This window comes from Sander lucioperca, chromosome 23 (genome assembly GCF_008315115.2).
Source record: "Sander lucioperca isolate FBNREF2018 chromosome 23, SLUC_FBN_1.2, whole genome shotgun sequence".
In the NCBI taxonomy this organism is placed as follows: Eukaryota; Metazoa; Chordata; class Actinopteri; order Perciformes; family Percidae; genus Sander; species Sander lucioperca.
The window spans coordinates 15000097-15012128 of record NC_050195.1 but is presented as its reverse complement, the minus strand read 5'-3'; the positions used below and the strand labels follow the sequence as shown (position 1 = coordinate 15012128).

At 41.2% G+C, this 12032-nt stretch overlaps 1 protein-coding gene across 4 annotated transcripts in view; it reads right to left on the bottom strand.

Moving 5' to 3' along the window:
* Positions 1-814: 814 nt before the first annotated feature.
* Positions 815-12032, bottom strand: part of abcd3a (ATP-binding cassette, sub-family D (ALD), member 3a) — a 29497-nt gene continuing 18279 nt past the window's right edge. For all 4 annotated transcript variants that reach the window (XM_031307791.2, XM_031307790.2, XM_035998029.1 and 1 more), the window contains 13 exons: positions 11058-11127; positions 10335-10432; positions 9796-9887; positions 8949-9037; positions 8764-8836; positions 8604-8667; positions 8288-8365; positions 6386-6451; positions 5784-5873; positions 5566-5685; positions 4646-4750; positions 3830-3886; positions 815-2594 (listed from right to left, as the gene is read on the bottom strand). In XM_031307791.2, the coding sequence (XP_031163651.1) occupies positions 2517-2594; positions 3830-3886; positions 4646-4750; positions 5566-5685; positions 5784-5873; positions 6386-6451; positions 8288-8365; positions 8604-8667; positions 8764-8836; positions 8949-9037; positions 9796-9887; positions 10335-10432; positions 11058-11127 (1080 nt within the window). In that variant the 3' untranslated portion in view covers positions 815-2516. The remainder of the gene's footprint in view (positions 2595-3829; positions 3887-4645; positions 4751-5565; positions 5686-5783; positions 5874-6385; positions 6452-8287; positions 8366-8603; positions 8668-8763; positions 8837-8948; positions 9038-9795; positions 9888-10334; positions 10433-11057; positions 11128-12032) is intronic.

Sequence of the window (12032 nt, the reverse complement as noted above, 5' to 3'; positions counted from 1 at the left end):
AACACGCCCAAACCAAAATATCTCATCAACATTCTGGTATACTGGGCATGCGCGTGCCGGTGTAAACAGGAGGCAGCAATATTTACTCTGCCCACTGCTGGTAGTTGCCATGGTAACGTTAGTAGCTTAGTCTCAGAGAACAAGACGTCATGACCCAATAAGGCGGCGAAACATTTGCGTCAGCGTCGGTGTTGCCAAAGGTCTCCGTTTGCGGCCGTTGCGACTGCAACACAACCCTGCAGATTCCAAACCAAAACGGGTCAGAAGGGTTTCCTAATGTCTCCAGTTTAGGGGCTCGGAAACGCCAGAGCAGGAGGAATGAGAGGGGGAAACGCCAGAGCAGGGGGAATGAGAGGGGGAAACACCAGAGCAGGGGGAATGAGAGGGGGAAACGCCAGAGCAGGGGGAATGAGAGGGGGAAACACCAGAGCAGGGGGAATGAGAGGGGGAAACGCCAGAGGAGGGGGAATGAGAGGGGGAAACACCAGAGCAGGGGGAATGAGAGGGGGAAACGCCAGAGCAGGGGGAATGAGAGGGGGAAACACCAGAGCAGGGGGAATGAGAGGGGGGAACATCAGAGCAGGGGGAATGAGAGGGGGGAACATCAGAGCAGGGGGAATGAGAGGGGGAAACGCCAGAGCAGGGGGAATGAGAGGGGGAAACACCAGAGCAGGGGGAATGAGAGGGGGAAACGCCAGAGCAGGGGGAATGAGAGGGGGAAACACCAGAGCAGGGGGAATGAGAGGGGGGAACATCAGAGCAGGGGGAATGAGAGGGGGAAACATAGCAAAAGATGTTTTTAAACCAAAACGTAGCAATGTAAATGAAGCCTGAAGGCCTGAGTGAATAAGATGTTCCTGTTCCCTCTCAGTCAGACAGAAAGCAGCTGCCCTTCCACCAGATTGCTGTCAGTTGCTGTCAGTTTACTCAAGAGACTTGCTGCCATGTTGTTATGTCAGCACTTGAAAAGCCCTCAAAACCAGCTGGGTCTGGAGTTGCCTCTGAAAAAGTTCATTCAGTTCTAGTGAGCACTGTTCTGTCCTGTAGCTACAGAAGCTGAGAACAGCAAGCAGTGGTTGACTTTTATGTTTTAGGCCCTTTAACATCACAGATGTGATCACAGCTTCATTATTACTTTATCTCGAGATAACCAATGGTGACTCATGTTAAGTCTTTTTAGTTTTAATTTAAAGCCAGTTTTCCCAACACTGATTTAAATTATTACTGGATATATCATACTTGTTTTCTAGATTCTTCTTTAGGCTTTCACTGCATTCGCCTCGAGAAAAAAAGCCAGGAATGAGCAGAGCTAAAATGACAGAGGAGGAAGCAATTAGGCCCCAATGACTAACTTTGGACTATGTTGTAACTGGGGCTTTAAATCAGCTTTTTTGATCACCAGCCAACACGGCTAGTAGATTTTTAAAGTTACCAGCCAATGAGATTTGCCACTAGCCACGTTGTTTTTTTCCTAACTGACTTCCCTTGAATTTCAGCTCCTTTGATTTGTTTGCCGTCGTTCCGTTCGTCTTGTCCTTTTCAACGTAGTTCGTAATGAATACCGCGTACGCTAGGCACGTAGCCAACGGTTTATTGACACGTCAGGACATGGTGTTCATGGGAAATGTAGGATTAGTTTTACAAGCAGTGTTGCCAGATAAAGATTTTCCAAGCCAAAGACACAGAAAGCAGCCCAAATTTCTTGTGGGAAAACATTTCTGCAGCCAGCCGATTCAAACAGACAGAGTTGTTCCCTTCATTCATCACCGGCCAAAATGGCTAGTAACTTTACAATCTTACCTGCCAAAATTAATTTGTACCCCGCATTTCGTGGATTGGCAGGTGTCAATGTAAAGCCCTGGTTGTAATCGTATGATAATAGCTTGATACTTGGAGGTGAGAAGATGATTAACAGTTTCCTTGGAAATAATTATATTTAATATAATTGGAATAATAAAAAAAAAAAAGCCAAAACTCACATTGTTATTTTAAGATATCAAGAGAACAGGCCTCCACCGCTCTTAGCTTCTGTCAGCTGTGGAGAGTTGAGCTACAGGACAGCCAGGAGCATCACGGTGTGCATACAACCCTCCGTTTTATTCTGTGCAGGACAGCTGACAGTGGGACACGCTGCCCCATAGTTCACTGTGGTACCTAGCTTATCTCTACAGGCTAACCTCTGTCACTGTTATAAGAGATGATAAAAACAGTATGGTATATTTCTACCTTCACTCAAACATGTCTTGTGTGTGTAAAACAACCTAGAAGTTGGCAATATAAATTACAAAATAGTTTTGTTTTTTCTTTTTACAATCGCACTGAACAAATAAATGATTAGACAGGACTAAGGTGGTGATTTAAATAACGGATAACATTGAGGAAACAAGGTGATAACGGAGACAAATGATTGAAAACATTATGTTCTAGTTTTAGCTATAACTTCTGTCTTGAGTGCAAAGAATTAGTCGACTGGTTTTTATCAGAGCAGTGCATTGGTGACTGACATCGGCAATCAGTTACGAGCCAAACTCCACCGTTTCCTCTGTGATAGGTTTGAACTCGTAGTTCCCTCTACCGTCCATGTGGAGGTAAAACTTCATGACCGAGATAAAAACATAAAAAAATACAAAGTCAGTCAGAAAGAAAGAAGACCTCTAAAGGCAGCAATGTTCTAACAAATAACAATCAAACAGAAATATGTCAATGCATAGAAATCTGTTGGACTGTCTTACTAACACAATTAACAGAAATTGTATTTGTCACATAGATAATTATACCAAACAATGAAATGTCATAGTCCCATAGAGTGTCTAGTGCAAGTAGATTAAATATACAGAAGCATTAAAGCAGGGGAGTCTGGCCAACCTGGCTAACATTCAGCAATAGAGCTGAGCACATTGAATAGTAAAGAAATTTGGATTAAGAAACAAGCAGTGCATTGTGCTACTCTGCCATGCTACAGTACCTACAACATCCATTTAGGGCGTCAGTATGCTTCAAATGAAGAGCTTGTCAGATATTCCAACGGTGTCCTAAACCAAAGTTTCATAAATTGTTGGATGACAATTTCTGTAACCTTCCGAAACAGACTCGACAATGTTCACTACTGATAATTTGAATAATAGACATTTAGTGGGCAGCCCTGTTGGAACCTAACATGTGTCTGATGATCAGTTGTAGTATGAGACAAAGTAGTGAAAAACCCTACACTTTAAAGGGTAACTACCGTTTTTTGTGTCTAAGTGACTGATGGGAACAAAATCTTTGACATTGGTCCAGTATTAAGAGAGATCGCTGCAGTCGGCAGCAGAGAAACAAGCTGTAATCTAGGTTAATAGGACAATTGTGCAGCTTGTATTTACCTTCACAAAAGTGCTCATTTCGTCACTGACAGGCTCAGATTACTATTCTAAGTGTCTGACAACATTATTAAACATCCGCGAAATTGCGTTCGCTAAACCCACCAGACTTCATGTAAATAAGCAGTCATTTTAGCATCGAAAATAGACTTCATTCAAATTCGACAGAACAAAATAAAACTATAAAAAGACGTTTTGGGTCATCTTTCCACTTTTCCAACCATCACAACTCTAGTTTGGGATTGGATTGTTGTTCCTATCAGTCACTTACACACAAAAACACAGGAAAATAGGGTGCAGGTTGAAAACAAAATTATCCTTTAAACTAAAAGCTAAATCTGCTCAGAGAAGGAAACTTTTGTGACTTTTGTGACAAAACCAGACAGCATTAAAAGAACAGTAAAGGTGGTTGTGGAAATCTGAGGAGTTAATTCAAAGTCATAAGAACATGGGTGACATTCAGTGCTTACCTCGTGGTGCTTCCACAGAGACTTTCTATGGGACACTGTGAACAAGGAGATTCCCACCTGTGGATCAAAGGACACACAACTAGTACTAGGCTCCAGTTTAACAAGGTAGAAACCTAAGGAAACTAACTGTACAATTCTCTGGCTTATCAGTGATGTGTAAGTGTGTTTGAGATTCACTTCACTGCCTTAGTTAGTGATCATTTACACTCTGTTTGTTAGAAGACACTACACACAGGCCTGAAATACACACACATGCTCAGGTCCTATACATGCACAAATAGAGAGATGTCAGAGTGAGGGGGGCTGCTGCTGGACAGGTACCCTGAGCAGTTGGGGGGGGTTCGGTGCCTTGCTCAAGAGGTGAACTGGCAACTCTCCAGTGACCTTCCGGTTCCCAACCCAACTCCCTACGGACTGAGCTACTGCGACCCCCAATAGCATAGAGGACTGGGATGTTTATTGCAACTTCAGTAATATCTGCTGCCTTCGTTTTAACACAGTATAACCCACCAATAGTGCTGTGGGCAGAAAGAGTGGCGACTACAGACAAAAATTAGATACTTACACTTAAACTTATTATAACCGGACATATTGAGCAGATATTTAAATATGTCAGACTAACAGATTTCCACTCAATTACCGAATAACGGAAACAGTGAGCAATATGACATGACTGACATGCTAACTGCCAGGTGATGTTGCTTGAGCCTAAGATGGTGTATTTAAGGGGTTTTCCCAGCTGAGACTAGAGGTAATCCTCGTTTGTCAGAGATGTCCTGTATTTGTGTGTGTGTGTGGTGTGTTTTTGGGTCGTACCGTCCTGCAGTGGCTGTAGATGAAATCCTCCACATCGACACTCACTGCACTGGTGCACTCATCCAGAATGGCAAACTGGGGCTTGTGGTAGAACAGTCTGGCCATCTACATACAGACACAGAAACACCAGAGTCATATCTAAACAGAAAGTAGAACTAGAATTATGGTATGGCATTAAATAATGGCCAGAAAAGCGTTTTTGCAGAACATTATGAAGTCACAGTGAAGTTGACCTTTGGGGTACAAAATGTTATCACTTCATCATTTTATCCTACGAGACATTTGTGTGAAATGTTTTAAATGTTAATTAGTGTACGAATTCTTAAATTATGGCCAAATCACTCAGTCTGAAAAAAACTTTCTTTGTGGAGTTGCATGTTCTTTGCACGACTGTGCAGGTTTTCTCACACAGTTTTAAGACATGCGGGTTAAGTAGATCTCGCAATGTCAGACCTTCCTCCACAGCGCTGCGGAGGAGGGTCTGACTAGTCCACACAGCATTCCGGGATGGGAGAAAAACATGCTCTGGTTTATTGGCATTTCTTTAAACCAATCACAATCGTCTTGGCTAAGCGCAGGACGGAGAAACGGTGCCTCTGCAAAATAGTCTCAGGAAGGAACTTGTTTTGGTGGAACATGTGTACGTTCAAAAGTAGTTTTAGTACAACAGAAAACTCAGATTGGACAGATAGTCTAGCTAGCTGTCTGGATTTACCCTGCAGAGATCTGAGGAGAAGTTAGCCATAGTCCTTCCCAGAAGTGGAACGTCATGGATATAGTTAGTTAATCAGTAACCCCACTTTAGCTATTGGTGATACACTTCGAGCAGAATAATCAGTTTAGAGAATGGATGAACAGTCATTCCTGTGCTTTTAATAATGTAAATCAATCACTGTGTTAGTGAGTTAGTGAGTCCTTACAGCCATCCTCTGCTTCTCCCCTCCACTGAGGACATCCATCCAGTCCTGGACTGTGTCCCAGTTGCCCTCCCTCTCCAGGATGTGGCCCAGCTGAACGTTGTCCAGGTACTCCTTCAATACCTGGACACATGTGACGCATGTAATTAGAAACACACACACACACACACAGACAATGGAGTGTGTGAAGTGAAGTTGTGTGGGAGCGTGTGGTGTCCCACCTGATCAGAGATGCCTTTCCTCCTCTGATCTTCGTAGGTGTCAGGGTAAATGACTTGGTCCCTCAGAGAACCCAGAGTCATGTAGGGCCTCTGGACAAACAACAGCTTTGGATTAATTCTTCCCATTGTAATTAACATTGTAGTTGTTGTAGTTTTGTTTTTATTTAATCTGAGTAGTTGAACTGAGCATGTATAAACTGTGAAAGATACTACCACTAAACATTCCGTACAAGGATACCGTAAAACTTGTGTTATTCTTACAGTAGAAGTATTTGATTGTTAAAATATACATTTCATGTGTATTTTGGATTGCCACCTGAACATGACACTGTCTATTTATATATATGCATTTTCCAACAGATAAGTAAATATACATACAAGTCTCTTAGGCTGAAAGTATAAAAACTGAATAAAAACAGTGTATAATTCTGAGTAAACTTTACTGGTGTGTATGTATCTGCCTCTCAGAAAATGTGCTTTGTTTAGCTAAATTTTCCCAAGCATAGACCAAGTTGCTGCTAAAAACTAGAGCTGGAAGATAGCTGGCACTGAGGGATCTTTTTGTTGTTGAAAAGGAAACAAGGGTTACAAAAGATTTTTACCTGTGGAACATAGAAGAGTTTCCCTCTCTCCGGTTTTGTCAGGTGTCCTCCAAACAGAGGCCACAGCTTGCAAAAAACATATATAACAGCTTAATATAACAAAGGGAAAAACATATATGTAGAACATATGTACATTACAGATGTTGCTGGTTTCATTTGACGCACTTCGCTTAAACGCAGTTATGCTGCAGCGGTAAAAACGGGGTTAAAGGTGGGCTGCCCTTAATAACTGTAGATGCTTCTGTAGGTGGCAGCAGAATGCTTGATAGACTTAAGACCATGTACCATTATTGATGAACCAGACAAAGATTATTATTATTGATTATTCAGGGTTTCCCCCAGAAAAGTGGTTAGGCCCGGTGGCGGACCAGTCACAGACTGATGGTAGACTAATGCAGAGCTCAATAGTTTGTCAGTCAAAGAATAATGAATGGAATTGTGAAATTGAGAATTTAAAAAAGCTATAAGACAGATTTAATTGGGCTCTACAGAAAGTCAGTGCTAAAAGCTAACTGGAGTTAGGAAATATGACTACGTCTAAGTGTCCAAGCCACACCGCTTTAACTGCAGTCTACGTCTTAAAAATACATTCAAATTTTTTCCCCCAGTGGCTTAGGCCTTGTGGGGGGCAAATTAGGCCCAGTGTGCCACCAGGCTTGCAATTCACTGGGGGAAACACTAAGTTAAAATATCAAAAACTGTGTCTAACAGATAAGTCTGAACAGTGTTGACAGATGGTTGGTTTGAATATCATAACAGATGTTAATTATAAAAATAAGGCTGTGTTACGTGCAAGTATACTGTACAGGCCCGGCAGATAATTTAACAGAGTCATGTGACCCATTCTGAGGAGTTCCATGGCGTTTCTCTGATCCTACCAACAGAGACTGCACCTGGACTGCTCACATGTGCCACCTGGTGGCTATTTGTGTGCAATAACTACTGCAGCTGCTGCTGGATGATTTATTTCACCCACCTTCACTTCACTGCTGCACGACAATCACGTGAATTAAAACCAGAGACATCTGTTTTTTTTCTTACAGACAAAATCGATTAACTGTGCTTTCAAATAGGGGCGTTGAAATTAATCATTGCATTGATGCATCGCGATGCGAGCCTAGACGATTCTGCACCGATGCAGTGACAGACCATAATCGACTATGGCCTACCGATGTTACTTGTGGATTTTCCGGACGCTGTTTGTTTTGTTGTTGCCTTTTGTCTGTTGTAGCTGTGTTCAAACTCCGCTACATTCAGGAAGTGTCTTTTTAACAGCAGATATAGGGCTGCAACTAAAGATCATTTTCATAGTCAATTAATCTGTTGATTTTTTTCTTGATTAATCAATTACATGTTTGGTCTCTAAAATGTCAGAAAAAAAGTGAAAAATGTGGATCAGTGTTTCCCAAAGCCCAAGATGATGCCCTCATATGTCTTGTTTTATCCACAACTCAAAGATATTCACAGAGGAGAGAAGAAAAAAAAAATAAAAAATGTATATATATATATATATATATATATATATATATATATATATATATATATATATATATATACATACATACACACACACACACACACACACTCACATTTAAGAAGCTGGAATCAAAGAATTTTTACTTTTGTCAATCAATTTGTTATTCAAACCAACTAATTGATTATCAAAATAGTTGGCGATTAATTTAAGAGTTGACAACTAATCGATTAATATTTGCAGCTCTAAGCAGATACAATAAAAACTGTATATCTGAATGCTTGAATTTGTTGATGTAAACCATGTGTAGCAATAAACGTATATTAATATTGAGGAGGTGACGCATCGTGATCGATTCGAATCGTGAGACCAGTGAAGATTCACACCCAGCTTTCCAAGTAGCCTCCATTAACCGGACACTTTCTCACCTCTCCGAGCACTCTGAACAGAGAGCTCTTTCCACAGCCGTTTGGTCCACACACAAGAACATTGGTGCCAGACCTCACCTTCAGAGAACAGACAAACAATGATTAGTTGGAATACAACAGGACAGAGAAACAGTCGTGGTCTCATTTAATTTAACTACGTTTTGCAAAATCATGCATATGTCTGAATGATAAAAAAAAAAAAAAAAAAACTAAACCAAGGTTCATCTTAATATTCCTAAGATGCATTAATTTTTCCGTGTGTTGTTTGATTGCCTGTCTACATGGATGAGGTATGGCGATAAATGATGAGCTTTACCTCAAATGTGAGATCTCTGATCAAAATGTCTCCATTGGGTGTTGCTAGTGGGGTATGGTCAAACCTGCAAAATATTAAATATTGTTGCTTTAAATCTGGTCTCATGAAAATAGCAAAACAATGGGCCAATGTATATTCGAGTGCAGAATAAGAGACCTACTTGATGATGTTATCTCTGTTGGTAACTTGACCACTTCCGGGCACCAGTACGAGTTTCTCGGCACTGCCTGATTCTAAAGGTCAATGGAAGAAACCACAAATCAGTTAAGCAGTTTGGCTGCACAGCTCCAACTAGCCCAGATGATTTCTGTCACATATTTCTTTGCGATCAGGAATTGTGTTTACCCTTCTCCTGGGAGACCATGGTACGTTCATATTTGCCAGCATTCAGCTCCTTCAGGACTTTCATCAGTTCAGTGATACGAGATGTGAATCTGTGGGGGACGCAGACATTAAGAACAAAATGACATGAACACAGAGTTGTAAGACTTAATGGAGCTCCACCAATGTAACAGTAAAATCTAAAGGGTTATCCATTTTAGAAACGGGAGTAGTTTAAGCTCAATCTACTCCAAAGGTAGTAACCTACAAAGGCCTTTCAAAAAGGTTTGAAGAGAGGTCCAATACAGATTGTTTTCAAATGAGATAGTGGATTAGACAATACAGTTTATTCGATATAAACTGTATTGTCTAATCTATATGGTTTAATGTTGTGTTACATTTCTTATGTAAATCCATCCCCGTGTTAGCATCAGCCCTCTCACTCTCCGTACACAATGTCATTTGTTTATTTATTTATTATTTATAATATGTTCATGTTGGCAAAAAGGTTTCCCTTCTTTTGTTCATTTTTAAAGTTCGGATTGATACCAATCCTGAGTATCTTCTAAGTATGGAAAAGCCCAACCAGTTTTTTCAATGTTACTTTTGAGTGAGCAGTGTTATCAGAATTGTTTTAATTTTAATAACTGTTTTGATTCACAATTACAGTGGAAAATAAAAGTTTTGTGTTTAATGTATTTTTTGATGTTGAAATGGATTTTAAAACATATGGTATCGAAAAAAGTATCGTTAAGGAACCAGCATCGAAACTGAGGTATCGAAATTGGCACCGGATCGAAAGATTTTGAACGATGCCCAGCCCTAGCCATACCTTATATTCACCTTTTTGGTACAATCCTGGAACACTCACCCTGAGAGGCGGGTCATCTCTCGGCCAGCCAGTACAATCCTGCCCAGGGCCTGGGACATTCTCAGGAGCATCCTCCCACTCTGGTAGTAGTCCTACAGACCACACAGGCCCAATCACATCAGTTAAAACAGCAGAGCCCCAAAACGTTACTGCAAAGCATTTTCAAAGTAAGCTGTACTGTTTCATTTGTTTATTCTACCAGGGAGCCTCTGGCGCTTCTTCATTTTACGATGGCATCATTGGAATAAAACGAGCTCATTGCTGTTTGCTCATGCAGTTGTAGGCACAGACTTGTTTGACAAGCATTGACATGCAAGGCCAGACTTCCATGCACTTCTATCCAAAGTCAAAACTGATGTCCCCGCATCATTTTAATACTCCAAAGGCGACAAATCTGTAAGGCTTTTTTATAAAAGATGATTCTATTTAGCCACCAATAACAATGTGAATCCACAATGAAAACACTGTGTGCGTGTGTGTGCGTGTGCGTGTGCGTGTGCGTGTGTGTGTGTGTGTGTGTGTGTGCGTGTGTGTCTGACCTCCAGCAGCTCAGAGTGTGTGCTGTGCAGGTGTCGGGGGTGTGACACGCTTAGGAATGGCCGGCTGACCACCAGGTAGCCTACTACAGTGGCCAGGTCTGCGGAAGGACACACGTGGAGACATAAGGAACACAGAATTATAACATGTTACGTAACAATAAAGTTTTCAAGAGGGCCTAATTCTATACATAATAACTCTATGGTACTCACAAACATTGTACTGCTTGTGTTTAGACAAATTCTAAAAAAAATTCTCATCACATGGCCCAGAGACAAGGAAGTTGTCTCTGGGCCATTATTGCCAACAACTCCATAGGACGTCATATCCGGCATCAAATCTGACTCGCTCGTTGTTACACAGATGTTCTGCTAGATGGAGCAGGTGAAAGAGAGAGAGGATGGCCTTTTCTCTCTGCTGGGGTCTCTAGAAACACCAGGGACACATTCATGTTGAAAAGCCATGAAAAAGTGCATTTTGCACAATATGTCCACTTTAAGGAAAACTCATTTTAAATTATAGGGTCCACTTTTTAGGTTGTGGAAAGGGTTTGTTGAGAAACAAAATTAAAACTACTATTGTCATGTATTTTGTTTTTGTTTCTTTATCATTTGATATATTTATCTTTGTGTTTTTGTTTGCTCACTATTGTGTCCTGATGAAAGTTGTAAATTGTAAAGTAAAGCTAGAACCTAAATTATTTTCAATTAAAAACATCTACTTACACTTGGCAATTATGCTGTCCACAAATCCCATGGAGAAGCGAAAGAAGATAAAGTTATGCAAGTGGTCCACCTGGAAGACAAAATAAATATGTTCACAATCTGAAGTTGGGGGAAACACACAGTAATAAGGACTGTTTTTCCCGTGTGTAGAATGAATAAAAAGAAAATAAAGAAAGTTATCTGAACCACACACAGCTGTCTCTTTCCTCTTGTAGCCGGTGCAGCCAGATCCACTATTGAACATTTCTATCTCTACTAGGCAAAATGATCTGTTTTCAGCCATTTTCAAAGTTTAAAAAAAAGCATCACATGTACCTGTTGCAGGAGTAACACTGCCATTCAGTAAACGGTTCAGGGGCAGGGGATTGTACCTGTTTACAGTAAAGCGAGAATTATACTGGACGCAGGCCAGCTGGCGCGTACAAATGTGACGTCATGGGATCGCCGTGACTATTTATACCCACGCTGGTGCTCGCGACACTAGTTGCAGTCTTCTCCTGAACAGAGGTGGCGCTAATGAGCAAAGGCTACTGACGTTGCTCTTTCTACGGACTAGAAGAAGAAGAAAAAAAGTAAACAACGGCAGAACTGGCAGCAGCATTGCCGTCATGTCATGTTTCGATTTGATTCGATGACCTACTTGGTCGGATCAAGCCTTTCATTCACCATAAAAGAACTCATCTTAACCTAGTAAGTGAGAGAAACTCGTTTAGGCCTCCCGTTTCCGCTTTGTTGCGCGCCGCTGAAAAAAAAAAGAGCCGTGCGCGACAGCTGGGCGCGCGCCATAAATTTGGACGCGCCAGCAGGATATGACATCATTCTGACGTCATGATGGCGCGCGCCACCTTGGATGTGTCTAGTGTAAAACACCTAGTCTTGGACCTGGTTACTGCTGTTGCAGTAAAATTTAAAGAGTAACTTCACACTACCTGAAGAACTTGATTTTGATTTCCTTCCCACCTTGCTGCAGTGATG